The following is a 13,184-nucleotide window of genomic DNA, read 5'->3' as shown; positions in this document are numbered from 1 at the left end:
TTCTATCCCTTTTTTTCACATTTGTTTTTTTATTTATTTATTTTTACAAATAAAATTAATACATGATTATTATTGCAATTGATGTCTAATAAAATTCATAGCTCATGTCTTTTCAACTTACTTGTAACTTATACTTTTAAATATTATTATAACTTTTTCATATTTCGTTTTCATAATTTTTGTAAATATTTAATTAAAGTTTTAAAAAATATAATAAACAAATTTAATAATAAAGACACAATGAAAAACTCCAAATTTTTATTTTACGAAATAAGAATTTGTATAAAGGATCATAAAAATGTAATTCAATATATTTTTATGGGAAAATGCACAAGTACCCCCTCAACCTATGCCCGAAATTTCACAAACAATATTTATACTATACTAAGGTCCTATTACCCCCACTAAACTTATTTTATAAATAATTTTATACCCCTTTTCGGCCTACGTGGCACCACCTTGGAAAAATAAGTCAATCAGTATTGAGCCCACAAGATAGTGCCAGGTAGGCTGAAAAGGGGTAGAGAATTATTAATAAAATAAGTTCATGAGGGTAATAAGACCTTAGTATAGTATAAGTGTGTCTCTGAGATTACGGACATAGGTTGAGGGGGTACTTGTGCATTATCCCTATTTTTATTTCAAAATATGATCTCTTATTTCATTACTTCACCATGTTAAATATTTTATTCTACTATATACATATGAATAGTTTTCACTTAAAAGATTTTAAATAATTATATTTTATATTTTTAAAAAAAATGAAAAGATGTATCATATTGTAGATGAAGAGAATATCAATATTGTCTATATATCTGCTACTAACATGGATATAAATATTATATCTTATTGTCCAATAAATATTACTTATAGCCGCGCGAAGCGTATATAATTTCTCTAATATTACATTTACTCCATTTAAAAAATTCATGAATTCCTGCAACATGGAATTAATACAAGGAATAGATATTCAATCATGTACTAATATGATGGTTTGCTATTTAATATTAGGAGAAGGGCCTAAAATCTTTCTCAACTATTTGAATTGGTACAAAACTATCCAGCATACACCTTTCGGTTCCAAATACCCCTAATGTCAATCTATTGGCTCAAGAATACCTTATTTCTAACGGCTCACACGCATAATGAGGATGAAGGGTAAATGTATATCAAATATCAAAGTTTAATGGTATTTTAGACCCTTCTCCAGACCCTTCACTATTAATATAATTTGAAATTACTTGATGCATGAGCTCATATGATTCACCTAACTTTTTATTCTATAGTGAATTAATAAAAAAGATTAATCCTCTACTATCTACACTCCCCACCCTCCAACTTCCTCTCTCTTTCACTTTTTTATTCTTCTTGGATTTGATGCACCATTTTAAAATTGGAAAAGGGTCAAAACTACCCTTAAACTATTCGAAATAGATCATTACCTTTTAAACTATACTTCGACTTAAAACTACCATTCCTATAAAACATTGGGTCAAAGATGTCCTTCTTATTAATGGAAATTGTTAAATGTCATGTGGATGAATACATGGTTGTCACATTGCATGCCAATAGGGTTCCATTGCCATACATACTAAACGGAAAAGGTTAAAAAATATCCTTAGACTATTTGAAATAGCTCATATATACCCTTAAACTATATTTCGGCTCAAAACTACCCTTCTCATCAAACTATTGAGTCAAAAGTACCATTTTTATTAACTGAAGTTATTCAATGCCATGTGGATGCCACATTGCATAGGGTTATACTTCAACATAAACTAAATCCCTTAATCTTAAATACTCTCTCCCACCCCGCCAGTTTCACTGTTTTTCAGAAACAATTTCACCCATTCTCCCTCATTTCGTAGCTAGAGTTTCACAGTTTTCTTCGTGGTTGGGTTCCAAAGTGGATATTGGTGGTTATAGGTTAGTAAATCTTTTTTCTTATTTTATTATGTTTACAATTTCAATACATGATGTTAGGATTTCACAACTTTCCCCATATTTCACGGCTAGCGGTTCATAGCTTTCTTTGAGATTGGGTTTCAAAGTGGATTTTCGTATTTGTAGGTTAGTAAATATTTTTTCTTATTTTGTTATGTTTATGATTTCAAAGCATGATCATTAGGATTTCACACAATTCCCTTCATTTCGTATCTAGTGTTTCATAGCTTTTTTCATGCTGGGTTGCAAAGTGGATACTTGTGGTTGTAAACATAATAAAATAAGAAAATAGATTTAATTTGTAGTTGTAAACATAATAAAATAAGAAAACAGATTTACTAACATATAATCAGGAATATCCACTTTGAAACCCATCGATAAAGAAAACTGTAAAACCCTAGTCGTGAAATGAGGGAGAAGGGACGAAATCAGTTTCCTTTTAGTCTATGTGGCAGTGGAAACCTATTGGAGGGTAATGTTCCATCCACATGTCATCTAACAACTTCCGCTAATAAGAAGATCACTTCTAACCCAATAGTTTGGAATGATAGTTTTGAATCGAAATATAATTTAAGGGTAAATTTAAGCTATTTCATATAGTTTAAGGGCATTTTTGACCCTTTTCGTTTAAAATTTATTTTTTCATCTAATGACAAATTAATCATGATAATAGTAAAATAATCTAACTGTTATTTGAGCTTTGCTCAATTAGTCTATATATCGGCTACAATCTGTGTTTACGAATTATCAAGCTCTAGTTGACTCGTGTTATATCAATCTTTTATATAATAATTGCTTAATGTTTCCTCTTCATTTCAACATTATTCTTTTATTTATTTGCTTCAGATGAATTATGTCACGACGCGAGAGTACACCCTTGAAGAAATGGTATTCTCTATTGTTGCACTGCGTACTTGACCTCTCAGAGATCTTGTACAAGCCCTTTGACTTCATTCATTGTATACATATATGAAACGTAGTGCAGAATTAAAAGTTTTCACACGAAATAGTAATACTTCAAAATATCTCTTATATAGAAATCATAAGAAAAGGCTAGGTCTCAAAGTCGTCCTCTTAGACACACGAATATCTTGGGACAGGGCTCATACATCAAAATATAGAAATATCTAATTATATTACAATACTTTTAACAATGAAAATTAAACATAGTGATGTTCTCGTATCTATTGAGGGCATACCCCAACTTTGCTGGAATGAATACTAATTCAAGCTTCCACTTCAAAGACTCCTCTCAAATTCCACCTACACCTTTAGAGATAAACAAAATATATGAAGTTAGTACATTAGAATGCACTAAGTATGGTGACATGCAATTAAAACCATGCTAAAAGGACATTTGTATAAAACATGCTCTTTTTGAATAAAACTTCATAAGACAATTATAAAAAAGTCCACATTAAGTCAACACAAGCACATATAGTTACATTCCACCATATAGCATCAATATCACCTCAAATCACATAAACATGAAGAGACCGACCATATACCCTCCCCAAGCCTACCTAAGAAATCCTTAAAGCTACTCTAGATAAGCACCTTTTCATTTACTTTCATTTTTCTTAAGTCACTAGGCTCATTAAACCATTTAAAAAACATTCATCAATTAAGGACTTTCACATAATGGTCTTGGAGAAGACCTAGGGAACCTACATACTAACATCTTCAAAGCCTACTCCTGCAATGTCTAGATAGCATCCCATTCCACAACCTAATCATCATAGAAATTATCCAATACTAGAATGTATCCCACATAGTGAGAATAGGCAATAACAGACATAGACCTTACTAGTTGCTCATGGAATCCAGAGTCAACTCTACTCTGATTAGGTGTTCAACTTGCCAAGGGTAGAACTAGGACATATCTCATGTAGGCACATGGTTAAGGAATATGAAGGGTTTCTTTGTACTCTAATCTCATCTAAATAAGAGCCACTCCCCAAGCATATTCTCTCAGTTCTAGCATTTGTTCTCATAGAGTATTTCAACAAAGGAGCATATGAAGAGGTACCATATCTTAGTCATAACCAAATCATAATACACTTTACCAAAGAGGGTCCACTAAGGCTGCCTTACAATGGTCAATTGAAGTAGCTCAATGAATTTCTTAAGGATGATTTCATGTCGTTCCAGTCAACCAACCCCTAAGTCCATCATTCACACAAGAAGGATACCTTTACGACTTTCATCTTCAAGTATATCATACCTCCTTTCTAGAAGGTTCCGCATAAATGACCTTCTTAACTATATTCAAGATCATATTCCATTTGTACATGTACATTCACGACAAAGGTGTTTTAGCCTACTAAGTCAAGAGTCATATTCATAGACTTCATGTATCAAGTAAGGGACATAGGTCTATCAAAACAAGGCACACTTATCATCTTATCACATGTACAATATCATTCATGTATCACATAATGTCAACTAAGTATACCTGCAAGTCTCCCTACATACTTCTATAGAAACATCATAATAGTTCATCGTAAGACTCACATAGTCAACTAGGAAGATTCACATTCCAACATCAAGTATACACATATAAGGCATTACTATAGCCTATCATGATCATATATAATCACTTAGAAGAACACATACTTTAACTTGACATATACACATAAACCATATAGACCTTCACAATACTCACATATTCAAGTTATAATATGACAATATCATAATTCATAAAGTAATGTCGACGAGGCCACATTGTTTCACAATTCATAATGTAATGTCGACGAGGCCTCATTATTCACTAGTATAACACATAAGCGCCGCCACCATAAGTGGATCATATGAAACATCATCATTGAAACACCTATACTACACAATATAAAGAAGGTTAGGTCAACATACCACCATTCCATCTACAACAACTCCAATCCAAGTCAATTCAATTAATTCAATCCATAAAGGTTATTACCAATAGTCATAGCCACCAATTCAATCCAATAATCACAATATACAATGATCCAAGATAATACAATATGAGTTTCATCAATTTAGGACAGCGTACTTACAATTCTAACATGCTTCTTACATAATTCAATAGCCTAAATCAAACTACACAAGAAATCAATATCATTGAGACATGATCAAATCACCCATAAAATAGACAAAACTAGGATTGCATGATTTGCATGGGTTCATGGAGTTTTAGTATAAAATCATCAAATTAACATCAATTCAATCATAATTCATTGATTCAAAACATTTTATGCAAGAACTCATGGCTAGATATCAAAAAAGGACAATTCATCTTTTGAGAAGTCTTGAAAATCACTTCAAAGATTGGCTCCTTAAAGAAAGAAGATTCAAGGATGAAACACCATACCTTAATGATGATTATCCATGAAATTGAGGGAAAATTGATGGAGAAATCAAGCTCCAAGATCCAATCTCCCTTCAAGCTTCAATGGTGTTCTAGTGAATTCTTCTTTGAGTTTGGGGTTTTGATTTTTGAATAGTGACTTGGCTAAGGGTTATAGACTTATAAAACTAATTAAAATACCCAAAAATCCCTTAAAGAATCTCCCAAAAAATTTTATAACACTAAGTGAAATACCCAACTTACCCTTCCTTAGGCCTAGACCCTGCACAAAACTGTAGGTCTCCAAATGACCCCCTCATCTACGCCCCGTAAACCACCTACAGACCGTCCTGCGGGTCCGTGGTTTGGGTCAGAGGCTTGACAAATGGGAGAACAAGATCCCCACACTAAGTGTCAACCCACACCCTCAATCGACGGGGTGTTGACTGGTCTAAGGGGCGTCGACTGCCTCCGTCGTTTGAGACTGTTTTTGACAGTTTTGGCTCACAAGTTGGGTCCTCCTCAAGGACCCTTTGGTTGGTCCTTGGGGAGTTTTGCCCAGATGTTTCCAACTCAAATACCCTCGTATTCAAGTTAGGAACCTCTCACATCAATTTCAACCAAAACGAACACGTAAAACATGCAAATGCACACTTAAACGTACAAGCATGTCTCAAGGAAAATCTTTGGAATGTCATGGACGTTCTTGGACATTTGACCTCCAAACATCATCAAACTTTAGACACTGCTTCAAAACATCATTATAAAACATTTTAGGAATTTAAAACCTCATGACACACGTGTTAGGATCTAGCTTCACCAAAGTAGTCTTAGAGGTGTTACAAATTCGATTATATCATCCTCAAACGTTACTTGTAAATTCAATTGTACATTTTTGAAGATACAAGCTTAATATCACAAATTACAAAAAATAATATTATGATGCTTAATTGAAAATGGCATCCCAAAAGTTACTCTGATATTTTACAACACATGTAAAATGGAAAATAACATATTGCTCTATATCTTCAATTTCAATCTAGTTGAAAGATTGTAGGAAGAAAAATTTGGCAAAAGACCCCAATAATGTGTTGCCCGAATTTAATGAATGTTTGGATATAAATGTATAACATAAAAAATGAGAAATTGAAAAATAAAATAAAGATCCAATCTTGAACTAGTAAATAGTATAATTTTAGTATTACGGTTTGTTTCTTGTGGCCGTAACTAATTATGAGTCTAATCTTGAACTAATATTTCATTCACATCCAAACGTTAATTACTGCGAAAGCGAAAACTCTAACACTTTGTTTGGATCATTGTTACATATTGTTTCATAATGTATTGTACTCTATTGGTAGATACAATGTTTGGTTAGATTGTATTGTTTGTTGTTGTTTAGTATATTTTAATTGTTTGGTTTGATTAAATCGTACTGTATTATAATTTATAAATTTATTTAAATATCATCAATTATTCTAAAATAAAAAATTTGACTAGATTTAAATAATTAAAAAAAAATAAAATATTATTTTAAATATAATATAATATAATAGATAACAATAATCTTACGTAGTTTAAATATTGACAAAAACAAATATGTGTCTGTGATAATAGTTTAGTTTTCTTATATATACACGTAGCTTCCTCAATTTAGCACATTTTACACGTCTCATAGTGTTTTGGTGATTACCATTACATCCCTTTTGTATTTTCTTCCCTTTACTTGTTCAAAGACTGGAGCTTTTTGATAGTATTAATTGATTATTCACCTGAATGTTTTGATCTGGGTGATATCAAGATTTGATTTTTCATGTAAATTTGCAGTTTTTAGAGGTTTAGCTGATCTGGGTCATCTTTATTTTTCTCCATCTGAGGGAGGAAGTGAAGATGAAGGTAGGGTTTTTAGTGTGTATATTGTTTGTGATGTGTGGTTGTTGTATGGGAAGATTTGTGGTGGAGAAGAACAGCTTGAGAGTAACATCACCAGACTCAATTAAAGAGGTGTATGAGTGTGCAATTGGCAACTTTGGTGTACCACAGTATGGAGGAACTCTGGTTGGTAATGTCATGTACCCAAAATCTAATAAAAAATCATGCAATAATTTCTCAGATTTTGATATCTTCTACAAATCTAAGCCTGGTGGCAGACCTGTTTTCCTTCTTGTTGATAGAGGAGGTAAACTTTTCATGACATTCCTTACATTTCTGCCTACATAATTGGATGTTAATAGAACATGACAATTTTATGCTGCCTGTTTTAGGAAAGAACTGCCTCTACTTTTTTTTCTTTTCTAAAAATTCAAGCCTAACCCCAAGATTTGTAGAATTGCAAGCTAGTTCCTTTTGAAGCTAAATAGTGTAATGCAACTGTGAGCATGTGTTTGTTTGGCTCTTGCACTGAACAATCGGGGGTATTATTTATGCCTGTTTTTTTTTTTTTTATATATATATATGTATTTGGAGTGGTTTTGCTCGTTAACTTATTATAACATGAAACAAATTTACACAATGTATCCACGTAAACTTATAAGAGTATATACTATTTATCCTCTATGTTTAACTTGTGCTTTCTTGTTCATTCTTGGTGCCTATGGTTTTTCCTGTATTCGCAGATTGCTTTTTCACACTGAAGGCTTGGAATGCTCAGCAAGCTGGAGCAGGTGCTATTCTTGTTGCTGATAACCGTGTTGAGCCTTTAATTACCATGGACACCCCTGAGGAAGAGGATGCAAAAGCAGATTACTTGCAAGATATAACTATTCCATCTGCTTTAATTAGCAAATCACTTGGGGATAGCATCAAGAGGGAACTATCTAAAGGAGAATTGGTTAACATAAACCTCGATTGGAGAGAGGCTCTTCCACATCCCGACGATCGAGTGGAGTACGAATTTTGGACCAATAGTAATGATGAGTGTGGCCCCAAGTGTGAAAGCCAGAGAGAGTTTGTCAAAAACTTCAAGGGGGCTGCCCAGATACTTGAGCAGAAAGGTTATACACAGTTTAGTCCCCATTACATAACTTGGTATTGCCCGGAAGCATTTATTTTGAGCAAGCAATGCAAGTCTCAGTGCATCAACCATGGAAGGTACTGTGCTCCAGACCCTGAACAAGACTTCAGTAAAGGTTATGATGGAAAGGATGTTGTTTTGCAAAATTTACGTCAAGCTTGCTTTTTTAAGGTTGCCAATGACAGTGGGAAACCCTGGTTGTGGTGGGATTATGTCACTGACTTTGCAATACGGTGTCCAATGAAAGAGAAGAAATACACAAAAGGATGTGCTGATCAAGTAATCAAGTCACTTGGTAGGTCGGAGTTTCTTTCCTTTCATATTTCTGTTGGTGTTTTTCACTTGATGCATCATTGCTTTACTGTACATTTTGTATTGATGAAGCCATAAGTTTAGCACAATCCATATTTTCCTCTCTCTGGTAAGGTTGTGGTGCTGGTCATTCATTTCTACTGCTGGTGTTTCTGTCTTTTCATCCTTGTGTGTGAGCTGTGAGAGCTAGAAAATATCATTATTATTGTGCACTTTCTATAATCTACTAAAAAATCTTATTTCTGTTGAACTTGGTCTCATATATATTTATCCTGCTTGAACTTCAACGGTTTTTTTTTTTGAGTGCAATCAAAAAGGTATACACAGTTGAATATTTGTTCTTTCTTGCGTGCTATTTTTGATTTCATAATAATAGTTCAATTGACAATAGTATACCGAAAAGTTATGTAGGATGATAAGAGATCACGATAGGACATGATAGTTTCTATGCACTTATAATACTAATTCCTTTACTTAACCATTCAAGTATCAAAAATGGGCCACATGATCACCCTCCATTTTTTCTTTCTGGGCTAAGGTCAATGTTGTGATGACTTTACATTTTTTTTCCTTGTTAGGTGGTTTTTCTGCATTAATTAATATTCACTCTTTATACGAACTTGAAATGATGTCTTGAATTTTCCTTTTTGTTTTAATGGACTCTGCAGGCTTTGACGTCAAACAGATTGAAAAATGTGTTGGAGATCCTGAAGCAGATACTGACAACCCTGTTCTAAAGGTCGAACAGGACATCCAGGTGTGTGTCCTACAGAAGTGATAGAACAGATCTTCTTTATTGCCTTTTGAGACTATGTGGAGTTGAATTTTTACTTCCCATGTTGCTTCTTTCCAGATAGGTAAGGGTGCTCGTGGAGATGTGACTATCTTGCCAACTCTCGTTATAAACAATAGACAGTACAGAGGTATACCTTGTTTGATTTAGAGGCAAATTGTGTTTGACTTAAATAGAAAGATTCTTATTTTGACATATTTTTCTTCATCTTAGGTAAGCTGGACAAGGGAGCAGTCCTCAAGGCAATTTGTTCAGGTTTTGAGGAGACAACCGAGCCTGCAATTTGTTTAACTGAAGGTCATTTTCCTTGATCTTTTCTTTGTCTTGAAGGTAGTTATTATTTGGTATCAGCTTCTTGCTGCTTGTGACTTTTCTTTAAGATGAGTCAAAAGTCCGAAAGAGATACCTCTTACTGGTGGAATCTTCCTCGGTTCTTTTTTTTTATCTCCAGTGGTGTTCAATCATTTTCTTGGTTGCAAAGACTAGTGAAATTATAATATATGAGACATTGCCGGTATAAATTCTTGCAGATGTGTTTGGCTACCCGACATATCTCAAGTTTTAACCTGATGAGACAAAAACTACATTAGCTACTTTGCTAAATAAAACTCAGATTACCTGATAAAAGAAAAAGAACAGGTCTTAAGGATCAGCTAGTCTGTAGTTTATGCATTCTTCCTACCAGGTGATTCAAAAGTTGTTTTAATACTTGTTTTGCAGAAATAGAAACAAATGAATGCTTAGAATCAAATGGTGGGTGCTGGCAGGACGAGGCTGCTAATATTACAGCATGCCAGGTAGAGTTATTTGTCTAAAGACTGCTTATACGATAAGCCTCGTTTTGTGAAGTTCCAGCTTTATTTGCTTCTAGTTTAATATCCAATCAATGTACAAAATTGTGATGCAGGATACTTTCCGTGGTAGAGTATGTGAATGCCCAGTAGTTCAGGGAGTAAAATTTGTTGGTGATGGTTATACTCACTGTGAACGTAAGCTTTTCATCCACTAATTGTCATCTTTTTTTCTCACACAAATTGGTGGTGTTGTGTTGCATGCATGTTGTCTTCATAGATACTAATCTTTTGAGCTTGTGGTTTGACAGCATCTGGAGCATTGCGATGTGAAATAAACAATGGAGGCTGTTGGAAGGGAACCCAAAATAGCAGGGCATATTCTGCTTGCATTGTAAGAGATTTTATTAAAGCACGATTAGTGTTACCTTTTGAACTGTTGTCCATAGCAGTTCTCATTCTTTCGTGGGAGGCCCTAACCGCCTTCCTTCTTTTTGTTATTACTTGAGCAGTTCTCCAAAGTTAAAGATGGTTTTGTTTCTTGGGTTGATTAGGCATTTATCTCAAATGACTTTCTGTAGACAGAAGCATTATTTGTCATATCCTTGTCTTGTCAGGACGATCACACAAAGGGTTGCAAATGTCCACCAGGATTCAAAGGCGATGGAGTTAACAGTTGTGAGGGTATGTAGAATTGTTCATTATGTATCAATCTGTTGACATATATTGTTCCCGGAAAACATTTCAGATTTAATTCTTTATTTCTTGAGATTTTGTCTGTCTGTTTAATTGCCCCAAAGATATTTGCACCTTTTTCTTTCTAAGAGATCAAATCTTTTAACTTCCTGTCTATGTTGCTTGGACACTTCAAATATGTCAGCTGGTGCGTGTTGGATTCCTAAAGAGACTCTCCAAAAGTAGTGTATTGTTGGAGAATCTGAACTTAGCTTCCTCTCATAGGAACACATTAATCAATATAAGTGATTGAGGTGGAGTCGGGATAGTTTTGCTCTCTGTTTTATAGCACTTCTGTTGAACAATTATCTTGTTATTCTTAAAGTTCGTTTTCAATTTTGGCCCTTCTTCAGATATTGATGAATGCAAGGAGAAGTTGGCTTGCCAGTGTGCTGAGTGCAAATGCAAGAACACTTGGGGTAGTTATGATTGCAGTTGCAGCGCCAATTTGTTGTACATGCATGAACATGACACATGTATAAGTAAGTTTAGAAGCTGTCAATTTAATGAAAATATACTTGTAATGGTAGACATATGGTTTCTTATATACTTGGCTTTGGTGAAGGTAGTTAAGTTTCATAATATGATGTCTCTTGATAATAGGTTAGTTTTTATATGTGATGTTTCTGATATTAGCATGTTTTAGCTTATTTTAATGTAATATAATGTTGCCAACTGCATACCAAAGACATTGATCTACTTTTTTCCAAAGTTGCATGTCTGTCGATATCTTTGCGACTAAGTTTGTTGGAGAAATTGCAGGCAAAGATGCCAAGTCAGAGTTCAGCTGGGGCCTTGTTTGGACTATCATCTTGGGTTTGGCTGTTGCAGGGGTTTCGGCATATGCTGTGTACAAGTATAGAATCCGGGTATGTCATTGTAAAATGTTCTTAGTTTCATCAAAGACAGACAAATGTTACCTTTTGAAACACAGAACTAAAAAGCATTTGAAATGTTATGCTGGTGCTAATTAACCAGTTTTTCCATAGTAATTAACATATGATCTTCAGAACTAATGATGTTAGAAAAGTGATTTGGGAATTTATAAATACTTAGACAATACAAATCTCCTAGGATTTTGCATTTGAGTTACCTGTTGAGGTTGTTTGATCCTTAAATATACATGGTTGATGAAAAGGCCAGCAATTTCCTTTTGTTTTACCACGAGTCCCAGTTATAATCTCACTCAAGTCTTTAGTGAAAATATCCCCAGAATGAGATTTGCACCAAATTCCCCCACATAATAAGAGCAAGAAAGTTAAGAACATTTAGAGTAAATATCAAGTTTTTGGAGTGGGATTTCTTTCTTTAGTTCTTATAGATAGATGTTTTAAAGGTTTCTTTGTTGTGGGGTATTTCTTCCCTATCACCATCTTTAGGACAGATTCATCTTTTCTGTTCAAGCAATTCTTTCCTTTCTTGGAATTAACATGATCCATTAGTGTGTTTTCTTGTTCAATGTTGCTTTCACCTTTTCATTAAATCCTGGAACCTTGTATATGCACATCAGCGGCTCAAGCATATAAGTGGCCTAAAGCAAAAATTAAATGGGACTTTAAACTTGAATCTTTAATAACTTTTATATAATAGATTTCTTTTAGTTTTCAATTGATAATACAACCATTCTTATTTTAAATTATTTTTCATTAGATATAATACTTTAAATATGTCAAATTTCTTCTAATAATTCTTTAATTTTACGTGAAAAGTTTACTTTTTCTACAAATAGTATTCAATATTTATTAAAAAATAATAACTTATAACCTATTATTATAGAAAAATGAGGCCCCTTAAATTTGGAGGCCGAAGGCGCTTGTCTTTTTCTTAACACTGTCGAGCCACCCCTGTATGTGCAGAGATACATGGACTCAGAGATTCGTGCTATCATGGCACAATATATGCCTTTGGGTCAAGGAGAGGGAGCTACTAATGTCCCCCACGGGAACGTCTAATGATAGACCATTACTGAAGAGTGATGATGGCTTGGGTAGAATGCAGCCTTCACTGGGGATGTCTGCCACCAGTTAGTCAGCCTTAAGTTCTTTGTGCCGATCATCATCGAAACAAATTACATCTTATTTATGTACATGTATGTCCCAACAATGCACATAAACCAAATAAAAGGAATTGTCCTTGAATTGGATTTGCGCATGATGTTTTACTTTTAATAATAAGGAAATGCGCAATATCAGTTTGTATTCCACTTGAGAGCATTTTGTATTGCTCCAATATGGTATATGGTAAGGTGTCATATTATTCCATTACTTCCTG

At 33.9% G+C, this 13,184-nt stretch overlaps 1 protein-coding gene across 1 annotated transcript; it reads left to right on the top strand.

Annotated features, from left to right (window-relative positions):
• Positions 1-6,878: 6,878 nt before the first annotated feature.
• LOC101260562 (vacuolar-sorting receptor 1-like) lies at positions 6,879-13,177 on the top strand. The gene is made up of 12 exons (XM_004246237.5): positions 6,879-7,448; positions 7,885-8,577; positions 9,263-9,351; positions 9,448-9,517; positions 9,601-9,684; positions 10,108-10,184; positions 10,295-10,376; positions 10,490-10,572; positions 10,796-10,862; positions 11,267-11,395; positions 11,676-11,782; positions 12,770-13,177. The coding sequence occupies exons 1-12, from the start codon at positions 7,160-7,162 to the stop codon at positions 12,863-12,865; spliced, it is 1,866 nt and encodes a 621-aa protein (XP_004246285.1). The 5' UTR covers positions 6,879-7,159; the 3' UTR covers positions 12,866-13,177.
• The last annotated feature ends 7 nt before the right edge of the window (positions 13,178-13,184 follow it).

The sequence above is a fragment of the Solanum lycopersicum genome, chromosome 9 (genome assembly GCF_036512215.1).
Source record: "Solanum lycopersicum chromosome 9, SLM_r2.1".
NCBI classification, from domain to species: Eukaryota; Viridiplantae; Streptophyta; class Magnoliopsida; order Solanales; family Solanaceae; genus Solanum; species Solanum lycopersicum.
Note: the sequence above shows the minus strand (reverse complement) of the source record. Positions and strands in the feature narration are given on the sequence as shown.